Source organism: Grammomys surdaster, unplaced genomic scaffold, assembly GCF_004785775.1.
Source record: "Grammomys surdaster isolate TR1022 unplaced genomic scaffold, NIH_TR_1.0 125793, whole genome shotgun sequence".
Classification (NCBI taxonomy): Eukaryota; Metazoa; Chordata; class Mammalia; order Rodentia; family Muridae; genus Grammomys; species Grammomys surdaster.
This window is the reverse complement of record NW_021620624.1, coordinates 508,106-534,787: the sequence shown is the minus strand read 5'-3', so window position 1 is coordinate 534,787 and position 26,682 is coordinate 508,106. Positions and strand designations below refer to the sequence as shown.

The 26,682-nt window shown below is 41.7% G+C and overlaps 2 protein-coding genes across 4 annotated transcripts in view; one reads left to right on the top strand and one right to left on the bottom strand.

Moving 5' to 3' along the window:
• Fbxl13 (F-box and leucine rich repeat protein 13) overlaps positions 1 to 26,682 on the top strand; it is a 171,630-nt gene that overhangs the window by 65,687 nt on the left and 79,261 nt on the right. The window lies entirely within an intron of this gene.
• Positions 11,284 to 26,682, bottom strand: part of Lrrc17 (leucine rich repeat containing 17) — a 33,285-nt gene continuing 17,886 nt past the window's right edge. Inside the window, exons 2-4 of the mRNA XM_028789168.1 lie at positions 24,778 to 25,686; positions 16,521 to 16,676; positions 11,284 to 12,119 (exon numbers count right to left, since the gene is read on the bottom strand). Of these exons, the coding sequence (XP_028645001.1) occupies positions 11,722 to 12,119; positions 16,521 to 16,676; positions 24,778 to 25,564 (1,341 nt within the window). The 5' untranslated portion in view covers positions 25,565 to 25,686 and the 3' untranslated portion in view covers positions 11,284 to 11,721. The remainder of the gene's footprint in view (positions 12,120 to 16,520; positions 16,677 to 24,777; positions 25,687 to 26,682) is intronic.

Below are 26,682 nucleotides of genomic sequence, written 5' to 3'. Positions count from 1 at the left end.
TTGAGTGGTGTCTGTATATTGAGTGGTGTCTGTATATTGAGTGGTGTTTGTATATTGAGTGGTGTTTGTATATTGAGCTACTTTGCATTTACTTTTTTTTTCCACTTCAGAGAAAATAAGAGCTAGTTTATTGTGGATCAAATAAGAGTGACTATGGCCCAGGAACACAGACTCAGATTGTTTCCTGGGAAGTAGTTACCTGAGCGTTTTATAGTCATAACTCAAGGCAATTAAGCAAATTAGTGGGGAAATCAGGTAGGCTGGTTACAAGGGGGAGGTGTCTCTGCTATAGGTTTTGATTTTGATTGTTTTTATCAGTACATGCTAATTGGAGTTTCGTGATAACATTTTCATACAGGAATATATTTTGATCATATTCACCCCCCACCCCACCCCCCATTTATTCATGCCCAATGATCCCTATCCTCTTCCTAACTAGTCTGGTTCATTGTTCTTCCCCCTTCCCCAAAGCTGTTGCTTTTCTATCCAGTCTTATTCATTCACCATGTACAAGCCTTTTAATATACTGTTGTATTTTCTGATGTTTTCTTAATCGTGTTAGTGTGTATATAAAGAAATATTAGTCTTTTGTTTTCTTTCTTGTGATATCTGCTTGGTATACTTTGGATAATATTGGTATTATAGAATAAGTTCAGGGGAAATCGTCTCTCTATTTTTTTCCCCCCTTAAAGAGTCTGAGAAAGGTTACGGTTACTTATCTTTTAAATGTCTGGTAGAATCTACCAATGAAGCCATATGGTTCTGGGATCTTCTTTGTTGCACAGTCCCTTGTTTATTTCCAGTCTTTTTTTTTTTTTAACTATAGATCTATTTAGATTTTATTTTCTTGAGTCAGTTTTGAAGTTTAAATGTCTGGAAATTTGTCAACCTTTTATAATTGGGTATAACTGTTGATAGTACTTCCTGTAGTTGAGTATAGCTGTTGATAATACTTCCTGTAGTTGGGTATATTTGTTGATAGTACTTCCTGTAGTTGGGTATGTTTGTTGAAAGTACTTCCTGTAGTTGGGTATACTTGTTGATAGAACTTCCTGTATAGTACTTCCTATAGTGGTAGTACTTCTTGTAGTTGAGTATAGCTGTTCATAGTATTATTTTATAATTCTTTATATTTCTATAAAGTTGCCACTAACAAGCTCTCTTTTATGTTCATTTTTAATAATACTAGTTTCTTGTTTGTATTTTTTCTTGGTTACACTAGTTTATGTGTTGTTAATTTTGTTAATTGTTTCAAACAACCAAATTTTTGGCTCTTTTTAAAAATACACATAACATATAAACTACCATTTTAACCCCTATCTGTGTTAGTTCTGTGGAATGAATTATCCTTGTAATTTCTTGGCATCCCTATGACAGTGGACATGAGTCCCTGTTACCTTGCACTTGGTGTGGTTGATGTCCTGCAGTTTGGCCATTTTCATAAGTGGGCAATGGTATTCCACTGCTGTTAGCATATTTCCTTAATGGCTTACCTACTTTTTGCATGCTTACATGTATATCTTTTTGATGAGGTGTCTAAAGTGTTTTGTTTCTCTTTGTTTCTCTGTTGACTTTTGGAGACTGGCTCTTGCTATATAGCCCTGGCTGCTCTTGAACTTGTAGTGATTCTCTTGCCTCTGCCTCTTGAGTGCTGGAAGGATAGGAGTGCACTACCACACTTAGCTTTGTCGGGTGCATTTCAAAGTCAACCTGTTTTCTTATTGCTGAGCTTTACGAGTACTCTGTGAGTTTCAGATAACATCCATTTTCCAATGTGCTGTGTAAACACACTGTCACAGGGCATGGCTGCCCTCTCCTTCTATTTATCTTCTTTTTAAACATAGGCACAGTTATAATTCTCTCTTGATTTTCTTTTTTAAACCTAATTCCATGTAAAGGCTTCCTGGTATTTAGGACAGGCCCATTTTGCAGTTTGGGATAGAGAGGAAGCAAGCTGCACTGTTGCGACTGTGTAGAGTCCAGAGATGTTCTGATAATGAAAATTCCTGTGCCAAATTCTCTCCATGCAGTGGGTGTATTCACTATATGGTCATTATATCAAATGATGACATATGTCATGGCTGGAACATATGAACCTGTTTATGCTTGCATTTGGATCAAGATAGCCCAAACATAATTTCTTCAATTTTTGTAATTCTTTTAAGTTTTTGTTTTTTTTTCTGTATATTTTAAAAGTATAGTAATTCTTAGTACAAATATCTTTGTCACAGCGATAGTTAAGTAGGCAAATCTGACCAAATCTTAATTTATTTTTAAAGGAAGCAAATGTAATTCCTGTCTCAACTATTGTGATATTTTTAATTTATCACCAATGATTTAGTAAAACCAGTTTTAATTCTTGCAACCTTGAGTGCATTAAAAGAAAAAGAGTGTTTCCACTCCCTGCTCCAATCTTCTACTGGTGTGTGGAGAATTACACATATTTCTGGCCATAGGTCCGGTTTTCTGATTTTAGATCGAAGATAAATATTGGTGGAACTTTTGGGCCATTGGGCTGCCTGGCTCAGCAGTGTAATTCTGACAGAAATGAAAGCTTGAGGAAGATGCACAGTAAACTGGTATCTTAAGATATTTGAAAGGCAGATAATGAAACACTTTATAGAATTCTGGCAAGTAGATTCATTAACAAGCTGTATGTATTTGCCAGAGCAATAGAATAGCTCATATTTCCTGAAATAAAATATGAATTTATATAGGGCCTAGGCTCCAGAGGAAGGAATTGTTAGTAAATGAAATAAAGGAACTACATAATGTTAACTATCTTTCCCAAGGGTATTAGGCCAGCAGCGACAGGCTTGAGGCTTAGGAGACTTCAACTCAGAGTAAAAGTTTACTTTAGAAAACTCAGAGAAACTTTAGTCTAGAGGAAAGATTTTTAAACACAAAATTATCTAAATACTTAAGTGATAAGCATACTCTTTCAAATATGTGTGCCTCAGAATTTATCATCATGTTTTATCAGTTCAGAATATAGTGGTGATTTTGGGTTATACCACTTTGGCTCCCAGGAGCTATCTGAATTTGCAAATAGAACACACACACACACACACACACACACACACACACACCAGCTAATTTTAAATGCCTTGGCTACTTCAAAGACTGGGCACTCCTAAACCTTCCCCTGCTGCCCCAGGCCCAATAGGGGAAGTAGCCAGTGGCTACCCACCCAAATTCTCACATGACTGGTTGACTCTCTCTCCTGCAGCTCTAAATCTGATCTGTCTCCCATAGCATCATGGTAATTCTTTGTCTGTTCTTCTTTCCTGCATCCTAGCCCATGCAAATCTAAGGGTCTTGCCCCATCTCCATTTGCTCAGCCATTGGCTGCCAGAATCTTTATTGATCTATCAAAAACCAATTAGGGACAAGGACCTTCAGTATTTGGACAGACAAATTCCTGATTTAATCAAAGCATTAGAACCAGTCTCTAACACCTCACCTTTTCTATCCAATTTTTTTTAAAGTTCTTCTTTCAGGAATAAATTGAGCATAACCATAACAATTATGTAAATTACAGAGTATGATATATAATTAATATCCAGTCCATTATATTTGTCAATTAGAAAATGTACTCTACTACCATCATATCCTAACTAAGATCTTAAAATTCTATACCTGAGTTATTATTATTATTGGTTTTTTTTTTCGTTTTTCGAGACAGGGTTTCTCTTTATAGCCCAGGCTGTCCTGGAACTCACTCTGTAGACCAGGCTGGCCTCGACCTCAGAAATCTGCCTGTCTCTGCCCTGAGTTATGTTTTGATTTAAGCATGTATTGCCATCTGAAAACTATGCTTTCAACTCTATATCATATCTCTTAATGCTAAACAACTTGAGTTTGCTTATGTGACTATAACTAGTTTTCAACCCTGTCAGAAATCAAAGACAAATTAAATATTACCTTAATATAGCTTCCAAAACATAAACAAAATGTAGAGACAGCTGACTACCTGGACAGTCCCATAATTTCTTATAATGTTGGAGCATCTGTCTTCAGCATCTGTCTTTGGCCCAGAGCCATCTGGCAGACCCTGAAATGAAGTAGGAATATTAAGGACCAGCTTACCCTGTATTGGCAGAGCTTTGTAGTCAACTATTCCACATCTGTTTGTCCTTTTTGAAGCATTTTGTCTGCAGATGAAATAGGCAATTTCTGCCCATTGGCTACCTTGCCATGATAAGCAACTTTGCCTGGAAGTAAAGATGTTCAATTGTAGCTGCCTGTTCTGGTCAGTCAGCAGGGTCTCCAACGCAGGAGTGAGGATGCACGCTTCCAATTCCCGCTGTGTCCTTCACTGTATCCCGCTTACTGGAGCTCCAATGTTGAGGCGCCACTTTGTAGCCGCCCGAGCTGCCTCACATTCGGGGGGGCACTTTGTAAAGGCCCGTTCTGCTGCTTCAGTCCGCGGGTCAGGGCCTAGCAAGAGAGAGAGTGGGGACAGAGACGCGAAGAATGGAGACAAGACAGGGAGTCTGATCAAGTCTCTCAAATCTCTTTATTGGAAGGAACTCCTGGGTATTTATACCCTTTACCACGTGCCTTGCCCTCGTGGACAAGCGCAGCTGAAGGCACTACGTCATGTGCCTCGCAGCATGGATATCACGTGCGCCTAGCTAGCTGTGAGGGGACCACGTGCGCCTAGCTGCTGGTGGCACTAAACGGGAAAACAAGATATGTGAGAAAAACAAGATGTTTATCAGAGTGTGCTCAGCTGTTGCGGGCTGTTGAAAACAAGTCTCTTGTCAGGGTATATGGCTCGAGATGGCTGCAAAGATGATAGCCTCTTTTGGCTAGGAGTCGGCTCCCAACATTCAATATCTTTTTAGAACTGTGAAAGAGGTACTGTCAGGAGCAGACATGTCTCTAGTCAAAATGTCTAATAATAATGAAATGATTAAATGTCAGATTCTGTGGACTTTGGATATTTTTGAGGTCTATCTGTCTATCTATCTATCTATCTATCTATCTATCTATCTATCGTATATCTGAACTGTTAAACCTTCAATACTCTTAGGTATTTCTAATTGAATAATATCAAAAATATCTATTATAATTAAATTAGAGCTGGGCAGTGGTGGCACATGCCTTTAATCCCAGCACTTGGGAGGCAGAGGCAGGCAGATTTCTGAGTTCCAGGCCAGCCTTGTCTACAGAGTGAGTTCCAGGACAGCAAGGGCTACACAGAGAAACCCTGTCTCGAGAAACCAAAAAAAAAAAAAAATTAGAATCTAATATAACCATGAGTTTACTATCTGGCCCTTAACTTGTGTTACTTAAGTATCCTAAACAGTTTGTAATAGCAGTTATAAAAGGACTGGATCAAAGCCTTGTGTTCTTAATTGAGTTGCATAGGCACAATGCCTATCTAAGAGTAACAATATTAATTTCAAATTTTGTATCAATATGCAAATTTATACCAATGAAAACCTTAATTCTATATTAATATATAAATTCTGTACCAATGTAAGAAATAACTTCAATCTTACATCAATTTCTATCAATGTAAAATGTGACTACACAATGCTTTGTTCAAGAATAAACTTAGTAATCTATTCCATCTATTTTCTACCTGTTCAAAATTATGACCATTCCCAAATTATCCCTAGAAATGGCAACCTATCTATAATTTGTAAAATAACCATAACCAGATACTGAAACTCAAGGAATCAGGCTGATGACTCTCCATGGCTTCTTCCTGCTGAATAGGGGTGACAAGAAATTCTTTGAAGGGGTACAAGGGGATAGGAAAATTAGAAAAATTGGTTAGAGTTAAGAAAGCTAACTTTAGCATCTGTTATCCAGTCTTTGTATGCTTAGATGGCTCAGGGCTTAACTGAAGTTCTGACTGGATCTGTCTGAAAGGTTGGATGGGGAGAGAACATCTGGAATCTGTAGCAATTCCTGAAGCTGTTCTGGAAGCAAGTCTCTGGACAGCATCAGGAATCAGGCGGCTGGAACAGCAGGATAGTTTCATGTCTCTGAGGATGAATCTTGTCAAAGCTGTACATTCTATGATATATGAATCTTACAACCAAAGTTTTAGTACCATTAAGATATTTGTATGGATTATGCAGGGTGCACAGATCAGTTAAGGATGAAATTTTGCTCCTTGTTTGAGCAGGTGAAAGACAACTGTCTTTTTCATGAGTTAACTTTATCAATACCCAATTGTAACAAATCTTCCTTCATGCCGTATGAAGGAGGGCATGAAGAATCTTAAGGATTCCATAACCAACAAGATTTATTGTCTCATTTTAGCTAAACTTTTGCCTAGAGACATGTTTGTGTCTAAGCCAGTTACTGGGCTGTTTCCATGTCGAGGAATCAGCAGATCAAGTTACCTGTCCTGTTTGATTTTCTCGAAATTTTCAGGATTTTCAGGGGGGGTCTTTCCCTGCCATATCTGATTCATATCACTCTGGAAGGGGTCCAAAGCCTTTTCTCCCTTCTTGTCAATACAAATACAAAGCCTCTCTCCAAAAATAGCATGTCCTTGGTCCAGTAACCAGAGATCATTGAAGGTATAGCTTGAACCTCTCTCTCAGTGGAATTTTAATATAACCACCAAATTCATAACTGCACACATTTTGATAATTAAAGCAATTCAAAGCAATTAAAGCATTCTAAACAAATATTAACCATTGAGACAGTGCTTTTTCACCATCTCCTGTGGTCCGGTGGGCTGTGAGAGGAAACCTGGTAAGGTTGAGCTAAGGTTTGAATCCCCAGGGACCCTGAAGAAACAGTAGGAGCTTTGCCCGCTCCTGGAACTGTCACGTACCCACAGACCCCCATAGAGAGGTTTGTGGTCATCAGTCACATAGGAGCAGCAAGTACCCCAAGTCCTCCCACATGTAGATTAAGTATCCCCAAGTTCTCAGACCAAGCCAATAGGAAACACCTACTGTCAGACCCTGACCCATCCCAAAAGTATATATAAGATCCTATCCAGAAGGAATAAAGGTGTGAGAATTACTCTGTCATCTGAGAACTTCTGTCATAAGAGTTGTAACACCACTGCCAGGGAAGAGAACTGCTCTTCCAAAACACCACCAGAAGCTCCCTCATACCCCTAGCTGGCTAGTCAGCCTTCTGTAGGCTCAGCCAGGCCCAACACAGCACACAGCAACTGTTGCAGTGCCTTGAAGCAACAGAAGTGACAGCATCGGTGGAGGTGGAGATGGAGGTGTGGAGGTGTGGAGGTGTGGGGGTGGAGGTGGGGGTGGGGGTGGGGGTGGGGGTGGAGGTAGAGGTAGAGGTGGAGGCAACTGCAGCAGTGGAGGAGGCAGAGGCAATTTCCCCTCCCTGCTTTCGTTCTCCCCCTTCACCTGAACCTTTGCACCTGGCAGGGCTAGAGATCTCTGTGGAAGTCTCCAGTACACAGGCCCATAATCTCTACTTTTTGACTTACAATTTAAGATCAAAACCCTCAATATTTTATACATACTTAAATCCTCCTTACTATGAAGATGACTATCTCTGTGGGTAAATATTGTAGTATGACTTTTTCTTTAAATAATTTTTTTTTTCTGGTTTTTCGAGACAGGGTTTCTCTATGTATCCCTGGCTGTCCTGGAACTCACTCTGTAGACCAGGCTGGCCTCGAACTCAGAAATCCACCTGTCTCTGCCTCCCAAGTGCTGGGATTAAAGGCGTGCGCCACCACCGCCCGGCTTCTTTAAATAATTCTTAAGGCCTAAATTTTATCTGAGATAGGTTAGGCTTCCTATCTCCTGCTATCAACCTAAGTTTTTAAAGATAGAATGCCTCAATATTAATATCTATGTCTATTTACTGTATGGTCCTATTTTCAAGGCTCTATTTATATAGTACCAGGCAAAAGCAATCCCAGAAATCTCATATGAACCATGTTCAAAGATTTTGAGAATTTGCCTTGGCAAGAATTTTAGATTTCTTTTAAGTGTGTTTCATTCAATTTTTCTTCTGTCCTTAAAAACAATTAATCAAATTTATGTGCCTCTATCCTTTGATTATGTTTATAGAAAGCAGGCTACCATCTGGCTCTCTGCCTCTCATTGTCCTCCTCCTCTTCCTCCTCCTCCTCCTCCTCCTCCTCCTCCTCCTCCTCCTCACAGTGGGCCTAACTCTTTGCACAGCAGGGGCTCCCAGCTTCTCATCTTAAGTTCTTTGAATCAATTTCAAACAGTAGGAAGAAAGTGGCTCAGGCAAAATCTATATATTCCCTTCTATCCATAAAAACAATGAAATCAAATCTATAAATCTATCCTTTATTTATCTGGTGGCTGGAGGCAAGCAGATTTTATCATCTGCTTCTCATTGTCTTCCTCCTAGCAGACAGCCCAGGATAAATCCCTGCTGGAGTCTGTGTTCCTTGTTCTAGTTTCACAGCTTTGCATAGGAACCATGTGACTCATGACTTAGCTTTTGAGAAACTCACTCTTCTCCCTCCCAATCAGTATATCATTGTGCATGTTTATCGTCTCTTTCATTCAGAAATCTCTAAATTATTTTAATAGTTCTTGCCCTTCCTTAGGAGCCATCTGTAGTGGTGAATTTGGCCCCTGGAGGAGTCACATGTGCACCCGTCCAGGAGCTCTCAGATTCACAAATAAAAGAAACACACAAACACGCACACACACACACACACTTGGCTACCTCAAAGGCTGGGTACTCCTAAACTTTCTCCTGCTACCCTAGGCCCAATCAGGGAAGTAGCCAGTGGCCACTTACCCTTGTTCTCACATGGGTCATTGGTTCTCTTGCCTGCAGCTCTAAATCTGATCCTGTTCCCATCACATCATGGTTATTCTCTCTCTGTTCCTCTCTCATACATCCTAGTGCACAGAAATCTAAAGGCCCTGCCCCATCTCCCTTTATCCAGCCATTGATTGCCAGCGTCTTTATTGATCTATAAAAAACCAACTGGGGACAAGGACCTTCAGTGTTTGGACAGGCAGATTTCTGTAATCAAAGCATTAGAACCAATCCCAACAGCCTATTGAACATGAACATATATATATATATTATATATATATATATATATACCCATACTGCCTATTGAACATGAAGGAATATCTAAAGTCACTCATGAAGTAGCTGTTAAGTAGGAACTTGGTAGGAGAGGCATTGGCTATGTGTCTTTGAAGAAGCTGCTCTCACTTGCAGATGAGCAGACCCTGAGCTTTCAATGACGTGACTTCAGTAATGGCTCTGAACAATATCAGTGCTCCAACTCACTCAGCTTTTGGATGGGTGAGAATAATTTCTATTATAATATGTTTCAGAACCTGTTTCCAAATACATCCCAAGGGATGATGTTGGATATAAAAGAACCAATAAAGTTCCTGAAGTAGCCTCTAGGAAGTTGAAGCCCAGAACAATTGGACCCTTTCTCTGAAGTGTACTCAATTGGCTTACCTCCTTTCAATCCTTCACATCCAGGGATAGTCCCCTGCTTGTCATTTAGGTAACATGGGACACTTTGGGTCCTCATCCTTACTCTACCCTCCCTAGAGGCTCATGGGCAATGATAAATGAATCCATTATATCTCTTGAGCAACATTGTATATCTAACAACTGTCTATAATGACTGCTGATGTGGAATGTGGGGTTTGCATTTCCTATATCCAAACCACTGATCAATTCAGTGAGGTGTCCAGACCCTCCCTGTCCGCACAGATACCCTAAACCAAACCAACATTGCTGGCAATTCCTCTAGCTTCCATCTTGGTTTTCCATAGATATTAATACAGATATGATGTACCTCTTGCCAACCACTCTCACTAATGTTCCTGGAGGCAAAGCTCAATGTCCCTTAAATCTGCTAGATATTTTGGGACCTGGTTTTGGAAATTCTGGTCTAGGTAGACAAGGACAAGGACCATGTTTCCATGCACGATAGAAGAATTTATGTGACTCTGGATCTTGGCTGTTTACATGGCCCTGGACCCTATCTCTGCTTCCTGCCAGCTATGTGGCTCTGTTCAAGTTGCATTATCCCCTGAGCTGTGGATTCCTCATCTTTGAAAGGTAGATAGCATTATGGTCCTCAGATGGTCCTTGTGAATTATAAGCACAACATTGGAAACTTTTAGCACAGAGTTGAGCAACTATAGACACTTTATAAAGTACTCAGTACTGTTTATCATATAGCATCTTCCAAGCTTGGGCTGTTTTTGCGAGCATTAAGAAAGACCAGTTGCTAAGCTTTGCACCAAATGTCTTGATAGAGAAATGGCAATGTGTTTTGTGTGGGAGGAAACCACGGGAAGTAGTGTTTCACAAGGATACGTGTGGATTTCTTTCCACATGGTTTGCCCTGTGTGTTTAGTCTCACTGGTTACTGTATGCAAGGTGATGAAGTCAGGCTTATATCCTGTATGCATAGCCTCTTTTACTGGCTCTTTATTTTCTAGGTGGCATAATTTCAACTAAAACCCCAGATGGCAGCAGTCACCTTGAATGCTCATCCTCCCTTAAATTTTCTCTGATGTTATTTTTTGTTTTCTGTCTTTTTCACCCCAAATTCTGACCCTGTTTGCTCTACTATCTTTGGAGGAAGTACTTAGGTCCACTTAACCATGACAAGTGGCTTCTAGGCACAGATGGGAAGAAATGAATGGTGCTTTTTCATATTCATTGGCGGTGGGAGGTCTTCAGAGCTCACCATGATTCAGATCATCTACCCAGGCCTCTCAGAGCTGTCTGCCTGTCAGAGCTGTCTGCCTGTCAGAGCTGTCTGCCTGTCAGAGCTGTCTGCCTGTCAGAGCTGCCTGCCTGTCAGAGCTGCCTGCCTGTCAGAGCTGTCTGCCTGTCAGAGCTGTCTGCCTGTCAGAGCTGTCTGCCTGTCAGAGCTGTCTGCCTGTCAGAGCTGTCTGCCTCTCAGAGCTGTCTGCCTCTCAGAGCTGTCTGCCTCTCAGAGCTGTCTGCCTCTCAGAGCTGTCTGCCTCTCAGAGCTGTCTGCCTCTCAGAGCTGTCTGACTGGCTTCTCATACTAAATATCTCATATTCTCTATTTGCTTATTATGGAGTGTTTTGTTCTTGTTGTTATTGTTTGATCAGTGAGGAGTGGTTGAGAATTGGACCTTCCTCTGGAATGTACAGGAATCTGAAATTTCAAATCTACTTAATGCTTAAATTGACTTAAACAGTCAATAACAGCAGAGGGTTGACAGGAGAAAGGGGTGATAATTCATTGTGACTTTTCATTTTTATCATTTTTAAAAGAGTATACAAGGAGTTACAGAAAGACACGTAAAAATAAAGCTTGTTTTTCTGAACTTTTATTTCAAAAAGCCATTAAAAACATATGCAAGACACTATGAAATTCTAATGCCATCATTAAGATCCAACTTCCTCAAGTCACCAGTGTGGAATAGTTCAGTTATTTTGAGACCGCTTCTGGCTTTGTAGCCCAGGTTGACATCATGATCCTCCTGCCTCAGCTTTAGTGTTGGGGTTATGGACATGTACTACCAGTCCTGGCTCACTGTGTACTCCTGTAATGGGAATCAGATCCACAGGTGAGCACGTTTCCCTGGATTATTAAAATTGCCACAGCCTATTAATAGTTACAAACTAATCAGAGGAAGCTCCTTGTAGCTTGATAACCTTGCATAAATAGGCATCACAATTAATCCAAATGTAAACAAATGGTTTTCCCACACCAGCATAGTGCTGTGCAGCTGGGTCTAGCTAGAACGGTTCGGCAAGTATCTATCCTACTATGGTGATTCTTACTCTATGCTTCTTTGCTGGGTGATCTCTGTGTATTTTTTCCCATTCATCATCATCTGTGTCCTGGTCAAAAGTCTCAGGGTACACTGGCAACTTGTCTTTGGGACATTCTTCATAGTAACTCCGTACATATTTCCCCACAGACCACCCTTTGTATTCTTCTGGCATTTTGCATTCCAGACCATTATAGTGGACATTGTAGTGGTGTTTTAACCAGTAGTAGAGGTAGTGGATGCTGTAGTCACACCTCCAAGGGTTATCTCTGAGCCACAGGAGTTTCAGAAAGTACAAGTCCTCTAACACTCCATAGTCAAAGTTCTGCAGGCTGTTGTTTGATAAGTCCAGCTCTTCTAGATGTATGAGCCCTAAAAAGGCAGCTAGAAACAGAGAATGCTTATTAATCAGTGGGTAAGGGAACTGTACGGCTGCATAACATGTGTCTGTCATATGGCCAAAGGCAGATTTCAGTAAGAGGCTCCATTCTCTCTGTCAAAACACTCTCTTCAGTACATGTGTGACTCTCAGTATTTCCCGAGACTGGACAGAGACCATCAAGGGACATAGCTACTCTGCTCCTCAGTACTGGTGAGAGAAAAGGAAGCTAACTTTGCTAGGGCCTTGCTTCTCGCTGCAAACTACTTCATGTCGTGAAGAAGTGCGGCAGTGTTTGCATAAAGACACCGAGCTAAACCAGACAGTCATCCTATTAACAGGTACATTATGTGAGTAAAAATTCACTGCCTTCTTACTTGAAGACAAGCCGTTGCTTTATCGTGAAAACATCTACATGATGGGTAGGACCCACCTGAGTCCTTACAAGGGGGCACACAAATGGCTTTCTGACTTTGCAACTTGTTAGTCTCTGCCTGTGATTTGTGCCATATTTCGGTAGAATGTTTATTCAATAAGGAAAGTGCTTTCTTCCTCACTAGCTCTGTGGAGAGGATTTCTAGGTCAGGATATTTGTTTCTAGATATGTCCTCCTTACTGAACATATGAAGAAATGCAAAATATGTGAAATATATTATTATCAAACAAAGCTTTATCTTGATCAGACAGACTAGCATGTGATACTTTATTTGAAAAAGTTGGTTTTAAGTTAGTTTTTAAAAATGACCTTTCCGGAACATGGGGAAGGCCTGAAGGGGTGTTGTCGCATTGTAATTTCTGACCAGTGCTCTGAATGACTCTGAAAAGTCCATTTTTCTAGTGTACATCTTTTTAAATTTGGAAGATGTTGCATAAAGGGATCAAACAAATAAGGTAAGCGTGTCAAATGTAAGACCTTAGCGCAGGAAATTTAAAAACCCATAGAAGCTTCATATGGGAAGCTGTGAGAGTCTATTTTTGTACAGTTCCAAACCAAATAATTTCTACCCATGTTTTCAAAACCATCTGGCTGAGTTTGGTAAGCAACGGTGTCTGTCAGCATTACATGCATGTGCGTTTGATTTAGCTGGATGCTGAGAAATCAGAACAAGATAACTCATAACAAATAAAGCAACGCACCAAGAACAAAGGATCCTCACATAAAGGTTCATTTCACCACGTATTCCAAAATCCACAGGTCATTCCCAGCTTCAAACATTTTGTCTCTATTTTGAACATTTTCACCTTACTCTTTCAGAATGCCCTTGTTAGAACACAGCATCCTTATTTTGAATCTGGAAATATGCTTGACACCAATAGTAGTAACTATTTTCATATCATCTTTTCTTAGACAAAGCCTCAAACAGACTACTTTCTATTTTGGGCCAAGAGAGGAATGAGGAGTTGGGGCTAGAGACAGATCAATCCTTGTGATGATAGTTCTGAAATTCTGGCATTTTGTGGCTCATTGGCTAAAATTTCTAAAATCAGACCATCAAAAAATCGCTTTTCTTGAAACAATCCTCTGGATTGAAGGCATGTGTAAATAAATAGTCCTATATTCAAAATAACTACAGTTATTAAAGTAAATATGTCTAGGCCCCTGGGAGAGCTAGCTTTATTCATGAAGGAAATAAAACTCCTAGTAGGGTGGCATCCCCCGTTCTCCACTGATGCCCTGCATTTTACTAGACTGTTGTTCATGTCTTGTACAGTCTGGTGCCCCACATTTGCTCTCTAAGCAGGCTAAATTCTTAAGGAAGTCACTGGGTGGTGCTTCATTTCCAAAATCACAATGCACAATAGACCTTTTACTTTCAAACTGGTTTAGTTATTTTTTTTGTCTTATTTAAATACTAAAATCCATCTTCTTTTGTTCTAAAGGACTTACCAATAAAAGTACTTGGTGCTTGGTTCAACACATACTTGTTAATGAAAATGCTTCCCTTGTGTTGAATTAAACAAAGGGAAGTTGGGAGGAAGGGAGGAAGGGAGAGAGGGAGAGAGGAGGGTTCTTTATATCCCATAGACTGTTGTGGCTGAATCATTCTTATAGCGTGGCTGTTCACTGCTGTAACACATTTAGTTGAGGTTGTATAATAATAATTGGCACTTTAATTTATTTAACAGAAGCCCTAAAAGTCATCTGTATTATTGTGTGTGTGTGTTTCTGGGAATTGAGGCCTGGGACTTGCACTTGTTACACAAATGCCCGACCACTGAGCTACTCGCAGACATCCATACTACTGACAGTTGTCAACTACAGCTTTGATGAGAGCATTAGAAAGACATTAAATGCTTGTTACCTGCTCCACGGATCTACAGTTCTCATGGGGCGTGAGATCTGTGTTCTTCAACCTTTGGTCTGACTTTGTAGAGTCTGGACAACATTGACTGATCTGAACATTAGTATAATGACTGTATGAAAGAAAGTCTTTGTATTTACTGTGAGGAGAAAATTGCTTTTAGACTTGCCAGTCAAAGTGCAATGTGTGTATAGGCTGAGGTAAATGTAGCAAATTGTTGTCCCTTTAAAATTTTAAGATATAATTTTATAATATTTAAATGGTATGTTAATTATAAACCATGCCTTTGTAGCGCCAGAATGTTCATCTTTGCTTCTCATTTCTGTTATGTTAGAATAGCGAGGCTCTGCTGAAGCCTGTGATACTCATAAGAGAAGTAGAGGGGCTGAGGAGATGGTGCAGAAGATAAAGTGCTCACTCGTCAAGCGCAAGGACCAGAGTTTGCTCCTCAGAACCCATGGAAGAGGCCAGGCAGGGGGACGTGGGCCTATAATTCCCGTGTTGGGGAGGTGGAAATAGAAGGATCCTTGGAGCTCCCAGGCTAGCTACTTAAGCTGACTGGTGAGCTCAAGATTCAGTGAGAAACTCTGTCTCAAAGAATCAAGGGGAGAGAGATTGACACTTACTATCAACCTCTGCCTCTACGTACGTGTACATGAACAAGTATATGCAAGCACAAAAGGAATTGCTCTATTTTTTTAATTGTACTCAAAATATTGTATTTATAATGATCATTTTATAGCTGGGCCTTTTAGATTGCAAGAACACTGCAAAGAAACGTGTGTGATAGATAACCTAGCAGTGAGTGAGTAGCCTAGTTCCTTCCAGATCCAGTGTTTGCTTAATTCACGAATTCATTTTGTTTCCCACCAGAGGCTTTGCTTATCAAGTAGTGAAGGGGCTTGAAGGGCAGAAAAGAGAACTGATTTTTGATCTAGGAGCATGGCTAACATATCTTACCCTGACTTGAGCATGTCTCATCTGAACTTATGAACCTGGTATTTAACAGTTAGTTTTGAATTTATGTTAAGCAAGTTGGGGCTTAACGAATAACCCCCCTCAAAAGTTAAATCTGAATTTCCATTTTAAAAGCATTGCACGTTCAGTGTATCAAGGACCCTTTGCTTCATATTCCTGGCTTTTATTAATCTTCATTAGTTTATTATTTTATGAATTATTATTTTATTATGTGTGTGTGACATATGTACATGTTTATATGGGCATGTGCATGTATGTGTGTGTGTGTCTGGAGGTAAAGGCCAACATCAGATCTCTATTTTAGTTTTGAAAGAGGATTTCTCTCTGAACCTGAGACCCATTTATTTGGCTAGGGTTGTTGGCCAGTGAGCTGTGTCCTCCTGTCCTCAGTGGTGGGTTATACATGGAGATCAGCCACGTGACCAAAGGATCCATCACTATACAGATGTGACAGTGAGCCCTGTGATATGAGTCCTTGAGAAGCCAGGGCAGGAGAGTAAGAAATACAGGACCATGCTGTGCGAGGCCCCCCACCCCACCATGTACACACAGCTACTTGAAAATGCCTCTGTTACCTGGGCTGACTGAGTGAATATTGCTTAGTACTATGTAGTCAGTGTCCTGCATCTGTCAGATTCTGTATTTGCAGATTCAACAAACCACAGATTAAAAGTAGCTGGAAAAAATGGCATCTGTTCTGAATTTGTAGTGCACTCGCTAGACTTTGCTTCTTGTTATTGTTTCTTACACAATATAATGTAACGATAGTTTAGATAGCATTTTCATTATATTAAGTATTATCAGTAAGAGCAATTAATTAAAGTATAAACGGGTAATGTGTGTCATTTTACAAAAGGGATTTAGGTGTTTGAGAGAGTTCCTGGAACAAAGACCCTGGACACCAAGGGATGGCTGGATAGTACTATACCCTTTGTAAAGCAATATTTTGGCATACACTTCTGAGTGTCAAACAAGCCGTATTTTAAGCATCATGCTTAATTAAAATTCATACTCTTTGAACTTTTTTTAAAAACTAAGTGTTGTTTACTATAGGTGTTGCCACAGAAGAAAAGCTGAGGGAGGCACAGCTGCTGCCCGCCTGAAGGACCATGCAGTGTAACTTACCAGGATCTATAAACTCAATGCCATTGCTGCTTAGGTTTAACTTCTTTAGTTCGTGAACATCTTCAAACTCCTTGGGTCGGAGCTGGCTGATTTTGTTGTACGACAAGTCAAGCTTTACAATGTCTGGAGGGATGTTGCTTGGGACTTTCTTCAACTCTGGAAAGATGAACAGTGTTTAGGTTATATTTCTCTGGCTTCTATTTTCTATTAAACCCCAGCGCCTGCAGATCAGCTTCGCATGGGGTGTGTGTGTGTGTCTGCGGAGAGATGGATAGCTGGAGCCAAAGAAAACACAAATAAACCTTGGGAACTGCTAGATCCAAATCCTTTGCATAGTGCCTAGAGGGAGGGGCCAAGGGCGGGGCCAGAGAAACTCCCTAGCTGCAAAGGCAGGAGCTAAAGAAGAGGAAGACCCTGCAGCCTTGAGCCAAGGCTGTTGAGACATTTGGGAAGCAGAGACTCACTCCATCTTGGCCCCCCAAAAAGTCCATCAGGAAACCTTTGAAAGGCTGGGCCTGGTAGTGCACATGAGGGGCAGGGGCAGGAGGTTGCTGCAAGTCTGAGGCCTGCATAAGACACATAGTAAGTTTCAGGCCAGCAAAGACCTACAGAATAAGACAAGCTACAGAATAGGTAAAAAGGGTGTATGGGTTAGTTTTTGTCACTGCTATACAAACTAGAGGGGATGTTAAAAGAGGAATTCTTCCAGCAGAAGGCTCTATATGCATGGCTTTGGTGCATTTTCTTGATTAATGACTGCCATGGAAGGGCCCAACAAACTGTGGGTGGTGCCACTCCTGGCCAGGTGGTAGTCCTGGCTGCTTAAAAAGAAAAACTAAGCAAGCCATGGAAAGCAGGCCAGTGAGCAGCATTCCTCCACGGTCTCTGCTTCAGTTGCTACTTGTAGGTTGGCTTCCTTTGATAATGTATGGACTGCCATCTGGAAGTGTAAGTTAACTCTCTTCCTGCTTTGGTGTCAGGGGTAGGGGATGGGGTGCCTATCAGTGAAGCTGCTGTCTCCTTTTTGTTCCTTATCTCCTGAGGCATTGTCATTGTCCTCTGTCAGCTGTTGCCATTCTGTTACAATGTCAGATTATCCATCATTTTAGGCTTCTTCTGCCAACAGATGATCCCAGGCACGCGTGAGGCTCCAATAAACACCACACTCTTGACCTTCTTGATCTCCCCAACCATGGCAACAGCCCCCTTATCCTCAGGAGAAACATTCCAAGGCCCACAGTGGAGGCCTACAACCACAGACAGGACCAGGCCCTGTGCACACACGCCTGTGGCAATGTTTTCTTTGTGAAGTAGATGCAGTAAGGCACCAGCAACAACATCACACAGGAAAACAGCAATCACAAGCTCTCTTTAATAAGTTACTTACAAGTGTTTTATTTCTAGAAGTTTCTACTTAATATTTTCAGTTCTTGGCTGACCACATGTGAACTGAAAACAAAGTGTGTGTGTAGGACTAATACAGTTAAAGGAGGACACCGTATCTTGTTTTTACTTTTCTTAGATGCTAAAATTCATGCATGACTCAATAACTTTTCACCCACTTAACTCCTGAGGTGGTGGTTACCACTCCCAAAGCCTCCTGTTCCAGCAGTAACCAGATTCTCAGAAAGAGCAAGCTAGGAACAGCAGTATGACAGGAAGAGCCAGAGTTCTGTCCTCAGAGGTAGTAGGAACCAAGGCTCACCTCGATTTTGCTTCTACTATTTATTTTCTATCCTTAAATCATGCGTTCCAAAACTTAATCACTCCTACATTATGTTTTACTGTGAGACTCACCCTTTAGTCTTTAGCAAGACGTGCTAGTTTTAATGAGTGTAGTTGTAGCCCATGGTGGGAAACAGACTTGTTCTCATGAAGCAACAATAAAATGGCCAGACTGGCTGACATCTGCAGAGTAGGGTGGCCCCCAGGGCTTTCTGAAGAAGCAGAAATTCTTAGAACTAGGAACTGTAAAACACGTTTATGAAAGGGGGCATTCACTTATCCACACTGCTGCTTTTGGTATAGAGTGGTTGACCTGTGAATATATCTAACAAAATAGTAATGCAATATTAATTAAAAATAACAACTTGGTATTTATGATTTCTTAGCCCCAATTTACAATGTAGTAACTTGGACTTAGTTTTTTCTTTCCTCTTAATGGCCCAGATTCCATGGCCTTTGTGCATATGTGTGTATGTGTGTATATCCAGAAGATGCTCTTACATCTTTGTGCATATGTGTATGTGTGTATATCCAGAAGATGCCCTTACACATGACTGTGAAGGTTGGAAGTCACCCTCAGCTACTCTTCCTCAGGAAACGTCCACATTTTTTGTTCTGAGACAGGGTCTCTTACTGGGACCTGGGCTTGCTGAGTGGGCTAGGCTGGCTGGACAGTGAGCCCCTGGGATCTGCCTATTTCTGCTTTCTTAGAGCTGGGATGATAGGCATGTACAATCATATCCAGCTTTCTACATGGCTACTAAGGATTGAACTCAGGACCCTGTGCCTTCATAGCAAGCACTTTCATGACTGAGCTGTGTTCCTACCCTGGTCTTCAATGGGATGGCATTGGAGTTCATTTATAGATTCCTTAGTACACTCTTTGAGTCAAACTTCCTTGAATTTCTTCCCCCTTCTTGTTGGGCCCTTACTATCTATTTGCTCCTGATCTAGGCACTTTTAACAAAATTAGATGAGGAGAACTATATAAACCTTATTATTAACCTCATTTTACAGATGTGAAAATGGGGCACAAAGAAGTTAGGTCATTTGTCCATAGTAACATGGTCACAATTTAAACATGCTAACCTAGCACCTAAGCAACTTTTACTGTGTTGTCTATCTATGTTGCCCTTCAGTTTCATGTGCTGTCCACCTGCCTAGAATCCCCATGTATAACATACACACAACATATGTGGGGGAGGAAGAGGTCACAGGTGCAGTCAGTAAATCAAAACCAGTGTCCTTTAGGGAGTACTGGGCATCCCTGTCACCAGAGCCAGCACCCCCTCAATTCTAGAAAGCCTATTAACTGGAACCTGCCTACTGGACCAGACTTGAGAATAGATGACAGAAAAACCACTGTAAAACAAGCTGAAAGTGGGTTAGCCATAAATCAATGGGTAGAAAAGATGTTTATAAGAATACCCCAAAGCCCAGCTTAAGCAATGGGTTTGTGGGTGCGAGAAAAAGACAACTTTGGAGTTGTCAGCAAACTCCCGGATGGAAATAGCATCCACAAGTAGCAGGAAATGCAAACCAAGAGTTTTCCTAGCATGACCTAGAAACAAACAGGAAACTTCATAGCTTGTAATGGGGAGAAAAAACAGTTCTTTTTTTTCCCCTTGAATTTGAATGAGTTACAAAGTTGATGCAAGCTGTGTGCCCTCTGTAGAGAACAGACAAGTACAGATCTCCTCACATCAAAGTGAGACTTCATCAACGTCTTCATTTCTAGACCACATGCCATGTGGCATCCAGAGCTCACATTTACCACAAATCAAAATGTTTTGAGGCAGGGGAGGGAGAAGGTTTGAGATAGGATCTGGCTTTGAACTTGCTGTGACTTGAACAATTGACCCCCTGCCTCCACCTCTGTGTTTGCAATCGTGGGCCACATTCTTGCATTCTTGACTAACACCTCAGGAGATGCTGTATCTACTGTCAGCTCTTATGGGCTCTGCTCCTCCTCCAAAGGAACCTTACTATGCAGAGGAAATTGAGAAATTTTCCTCACATCCTTTTTCCATCTAGTAGGCTTTTGCTTGTCAACAGCCTCAGAAATAATTTGAAGACTTGGTAGTAATTAAAGAGACACATATAAACTTGTTTATCGGAAATTAAAATTTCTTAATTATTATTGAAATGAGGGACAGATTGACTTTAGAAGCAGCTGGAGCCAATTTACCTATATAATTTTTCCTAGCTTTCAAAGTCAAATTAGTGAAGTATTCTGGTAAATGCGAAGCTAAAAATGGTTTTAGAACTTGTACTTTCATGTGTTTTTGGCAAATCCAGTCATCTCAGTACGGCCTAAATGTGCCTTTCAGCCAACCCCACACTCATTCCCTTTGAAAGGCTGAGTTGTATTGGCCACTTGCCTCTTGTCTCATGAATAAAGCTATTATTTCTTTCTCGCTCTCAGATGTTTAAGGCAAAAATAGTGATCTTTAAGGCCTGTGTGGTTGAGTTGGCACACGTCAGTCCCCTGCATCTGAGTCACTGCTAGTCCGTTGGGAAAGGCTGAATTCCCTCATTGGAAGGATCCACACTCCAGGTTCCCTGCTTGCATTCCCTGTGTGGTATTCTTGCATAGAACTCAGGGGGAGGGTTTGATATTGGGAGGAAGCACAGAGAAGGCATGAGCAAATGCTTCGTATAGTGGATATACCCAGTCTTGAAGGAAGAGACAGCATTGCATGGTGGCCTGTGGCTTGAACTGTGAATTACTACTGCCCACGTGACCTTCTAGGGACAGCTTTTCTACAGCCAGGTTTGTCACTTATGAAAGCACTGTTCAGGGCTGGGAGCAGTTAACAGTGTCTTCCCGATGGCACACTTTAGGTTTCTCCAGAGTCTATATTTTGTGTAACATATATAAAGCATCCATCAAAAACACTGGTACACTCCGCCAGGGGCCTACAGACAAGCATTACTGACCCTTTGTTATTTTAGCATTTGAGATTTGTTACCATTTATGGGACAAAATAAAGAAATTAAAATAGATTAAGGTTGTCATATTTGAATTCTAGCCATGGTTTTCGATTGCTGTGTACTTGTTTTTAAAGTTGCTTAAGTTACTGCTTTGAAAGGACAAAGGAAGGCAGTTCAAGTATTATTACCCAGTGCCCAACTTATATAAACCGCAGTGAGACATTTATAGTTAATTATGAAAAGTCCTCACGAGCCTTTATTATATAGTCCAGGATTGGAGGCTGTTATAGGTTGTGTCTGGTGTTGGGGATGGAGAGAGGGTAGTCAGCAGATACAAGGGTGAAGATGGACAGGAGCGATTGCTCTATTGTGCTAGCATAAGCAAGGTAGCATAAGCATGGTCGACAACTGTACATCTCAGGTAGCTAGGAAAGAGAACTCTGTTTCCAACACAAACAATACTTGCCTAAGGTGACGGATAGATGAGTTCCTGTAAACCTCCTGTTCACTGATTAGACTATCACACTGTATCTCATAAACACACAGAATTACTACTATGTATCAACTAAACTTTTTTTTTTTTTTTTTTTTTTTGTTTTTCGAGACAGGGTTTCTCTGTGTAGCCCTGGCTATCCTGGAACTCACTCTGTGGACCAGGCTGGCCTCGAACTCAGAAATCCACCTGTCTCTGCCTCCCAAGTGCTGGGATTAAAGGCATGCGCCACCACTGCCCGGCTTCAACTAAACATTAAAAAAAAAATGAAAATATAGGCCCTGAATTTCACATAGTCACTAGCAATTGGAGGGACTCAAGTTGTCCTTTAGCCCTTGACTCAGTGTTATATATGCTAAATTTATACATCATGAGCTTTCTTCCTCATATGGGTTCCCTGCAGTTTTGCAACAGAGAGGATTAATTTGACAACAGAGAGGATTAACAGAGGGTATTTTTAGAAGATTATATTTAGGCAACAATAAGTTGCAAAGGGAAAGCAGTAAAATATAGCTGATGTTTGCCAAGAGAAAAAGAGAAATGTTTTATAGGAAAAGAGACAAAATAGGAACTGAGCTCATTGGCGAGGGTGGTGGAGCTGGGGAACACTCAGTCTTTTTCTCTCAGTCACCTCCCCCCCCCCTCCAATTTTGGAGAAATCTAAAATGTTGAGAGACTCTTTACAGGGCTCTTTCCATAGCTATCCTGGAATTCACTATGTAGTCCTGGATGGCCTCAAACTCACAGATATCCACCTGCCTCTGTCTACAGAAAGCTGGGTGTGAGCCACCACGCCCAGCTTAACTCTTACCTCTTAGAGCACAGTGTTTGTAGTCTTGCTATGAAGTCTTTTATGTAGATAGTATTCTTCTCAGGTAACTGGTGAGCTCAGTCCTACATACTTTACTCTTTGACACCTAGTGTAGCAAGTGCAGATTCAGCTAAGCTCAAGGACAGAATCTCAGTAACAGGAAGTATTCTAGCCCGAGGTTCAGTTTGTAGTCTAAGCCATCCAAAAGAAAGCTTAGAAACCGTCCTTTGCAGCATAAACCCTAAGTGCTCGTTATAAAGATATCAAGGACATTCCACCCAACCTTGCTGTGGCAAAACTGCACCCACTGAGTTTTCTAGAATTCTCCAGTGCTTTCTAGAATTCTCCAGTGTCTTCTCATACGGTAGTAGCTTGTCTACTTACAGTCAGATTAATTCTGGTAGATTACAAGCACTGGCTTGGGTTATCAAAGTTCCCATCTCTTTGTTCTTTGGTTTAACTGAGAGACTTTGTTTGATTGACAGGACCCCCTGAGCTGCTGATGCTTCTTCCTGTCCCCCACCCCCAACGTCTAAATGGGGACAGGACTGCCTGAAAGTTGACAGTGTGTGTACATGGGAGGCTACCTCGCACTTGGTAGATTTCCATTTAGTGAGGACTGTCTCCCAAATCAGGGGAGTCCAGCCTGGCCAGGCCTGATTGTTATTACTGCTCCACCATGACTCCTGTGGGCTACCTGTCTCCGACAGATCTGACCACACACCACTTCAGAGTCAAGGAGAAAGTGGCAAGCTTTTGCCAAAAGCAAACAAATTTACTCTTGGACCCAGCCATCTAAATCTCTAACATCAACAAATTCCTGCTCCTAGATCCTCTTGAGAGGATCTGCTAGGATCCCTTCAGCAATCCTGATCTTTTGCTCTCAAATAAAGAAACACAAACAAAAGACAAAAACAACGCCCCCTAAAATAGATGGAAAACCATTTTGGCATGCTCAAACCGACTCTACTTCAATGACGTCTGGCTGCAAGTTAATATTACAAATAAGTTTTTAAAGCATGCCCCAAATGAAACACATCGACATTGTCATACAGCTTGTTATTATAAAGACATTATCAGTTCTTGGATTACTCTTCGTCAGTGTCAATCTTTAATAACATTGTTAGCATTTCTAAAATCTTCCATTCATTCTTAGTTCATCACTGTATCTAATGTGCACATCTTGTACAGCACTGCCCAGGACTGTGGAACAGAAAGCCTACGATCGATTTACAGACACTAGGCACTAGTCTAGAAAGAGTTCCCCAGTCTCATAAATTTTAGGTGAAATGCTTTTAAATGATTTAATTTTTGTTTACTCTGGATAACTTGGGAAGATCTAATCTCATGCGTAACTGGAATATATATCAGCCACACACTGCTAGGCTGTCTCAGTGCTGGGCCTGAGCTGCACATAGGTTGCCCTGGAGGATGTCTCCCCACAGATGTATGTGCTTTACATAATTGGTGTAAGTCAGATTGTATGGAGGGTATCTGTCCTGTATCCAAAATAAATTAGATTCAAAACTAAAGGAATTCTTTACTGCCATAGGTTTCCCTGAACAAATGAACCAACTCCCATGGCTGCCCCCAACCCACGCTGTTTCCTCTTTGTATAAATGTTTATTTACTTCTTAATTATGTTTATATATGACACATATGGGTGGGTACCCATGGAAGCCAGAGGCATTGGATTCCCCTGGAGTCAGAGTTGTAGGTGGTTATGAACCGTCCGATATGAATGCTGGCAACTGAATGTTGGCCCTCTGAAAAGCGGTACATACTCTTAACCCATCTCCTTCACACAGAACCTGATTTTGAAACAGGGTGTAATGAAGCCCAGGCTGGCCTCCAGCCTCCCAGGTAACTGAGGATGGCCTTGAAGTGTTTTCATTTGTTTATGCTTTGTTGGGAGCCCTGTGATTTTTTTTTTTTTAGGAGTGTGTGTTCTGTAGCAGTGTACATGTAGCCCAGGCAAGGATGCTCCTGAACTTCAGACCCTCTTGTTTCTATTCCTCAAGTTCTGGGACTGCAGATGTGTGCCACTCTGCCCAGTTATGTGGGTCTGGGGATTGAACCCAGGTTTTGTACCTGCTGGCCAGGCACTTTACCAATTTAGCTATCATGTCTTTTTCTGCGGCTCCCTGTTACCAACTGCCTTGAATGGAACTCTGTATACTCCATTGCTGTTGGAGAATGCTTCCTGTCAGACATCTTCAGACACCATGGGATACAGGGAGGGAGAGACCTTTCCTAACAGCCTGTAGAAATCAAAACGGAAAAACCTCACTCACCTTTCCTCTTGCAGTCCAGCGTTTGTATGGGAAACACATAATTGTGGCACAGAGTGGAGTCTGCTTCCGGCCTGATGACTGCGGGTATCCCTGATACTTGGGGTCTGGGGTCCAGCTGCTCCTTCTCCTCTTCATCACATAGCTCTTGGGGCTTTAGCTGCAGCAGCTTTTTATTTCTCAGTGCTGGTGGGCTTCCACACTTGGCGTAGTTCCCCAAGTTCCGGTTCCGTGGAATCTGCAGCATGGAAATGAGCGTCTCTAGCTCACAAGTGCAGTGCCAGGGGTTGTCATAGAGACGCAGGTAGCTCAGGAGAGGTGTGTAGATGAACGCCTCCTCCGTCAGAGTCTTGATCTGGTTGTGCTGCAGCAAGAGTGTGGTAAGTTTATTTAAACCAAAGAACGCCTCGCTCTCAATTTTGGAGATCTCGTTCTGCTGCAGGTCCAGGCTCTTCAGCCTTTTAAACTTAGCAAACATGTTGTTCTTCAGCACGCGGATTTTGTTTCGCGCCAGCAGCATGTGCAGCAAATCTTGAGGCCAGTCGGGTAACACATAGACTAGTTTCCTTTCTTGGCAGTCTAGGTATTTCTCGTGGAGGTACATGTACACATCACAAGGAAGGCCTGGTGCATAGCGTTTGACCGGGCTGGAGCCTCTCCTGCCACCACCTGCCCGGCCACCGCGGCTGCGACTGGGATTGTCTTGGCTTCTCAAAGAACCAGGAATGGACTTGCGAGGCTCAGCAGCTCTGCAGAGGCAGAACAGAACCAAGATGGCCACTACGCGCATTCTGACTTCCAGCTGTCCCCAGGCAGACGGAACAAGAAAGTCTTCCTTTGAAAGCCAAGTTTGGGTAGCCTTAGCAAACACAGGTTAGGACAGTTAAGGCCCAGCTGGGGTGTACAGAGCTCCTAGGTGGGACAGAAGGAAAGAAAGCGAAGAATGAAGGGCCATTTTGAGCAATATATGACAGAAACAGCAGATTTATTTTATTTTTTTCTGAGCCTGCCAGTTTAAGTGGGCAAAAAAGTGCTGTAGATGGTTCATTGTCTTTCACTTGCCTGGTTTAGTTAATATACATATGTTCGGGCCTTAAGTTTGAGTCAAGATTCTCTGTCCTGCTAGATTGTAACCAACCTCATCTTCAGTATCTGTAAAATGGAATTATTATGTCTCCGGGTCCCTGGGTAGATGAAAGGGGGTCAGCACCTGGCCCATGGGAAGTTCTCAACTGTTAGGACTCAGCCTGGTGAGCACTCCAATGTGTTCCTCATCTGGTGGATTTAAGAATTTAAAGACATTCTCCTGTGGCCCTCAGATGCACAGCCATGGAGGCATGACCTTCCTGGGAGTATGTGTTTCTTTCTTTCAGTCTCTCCTAGTCACCACTGTCAAGTCCCAAAGAAACCTTTGGCAAAGACTGAGACTATTAACAAATTAATAATAGGTTATTAATTAACATATTAGTAACATATCAAAGCAGATGCTGGCCACTGGCTGCTAGGCTCTCTTGCAAGCAGAGTCCTGGCCCCTCTCAGCATGTCTCACCCCAGGCTCCTACCCTAGACCTCTCCAGGTTAACGTCCCTTCTTTTATATATAACCTTAGCCATTTTGTCCATGTGCTGTCTTGGCTCTCTTTGTCCTCTCAGCTTCTCTCTTGGTCCTCAGCTCCTGGCCCTCTCTTGCCCCTGTATCACTTCTGCCTCTCACCCCAGTCCCCATCCTCTCATGGCCTGGTCTATTCTGCTGGCCATGTTCAGTCTGAGCTCCAGATGCCTCTGGGTGTTCATTCATTCATATTCATATTCTCTCTCTCTCTCTCTCTCTGTCTCTCTCCTATGATGAAACCTTCTGTTGAACCCTACCTAGGAGCGATCACATCCTTGTTTTCATTCAGCCACTCAT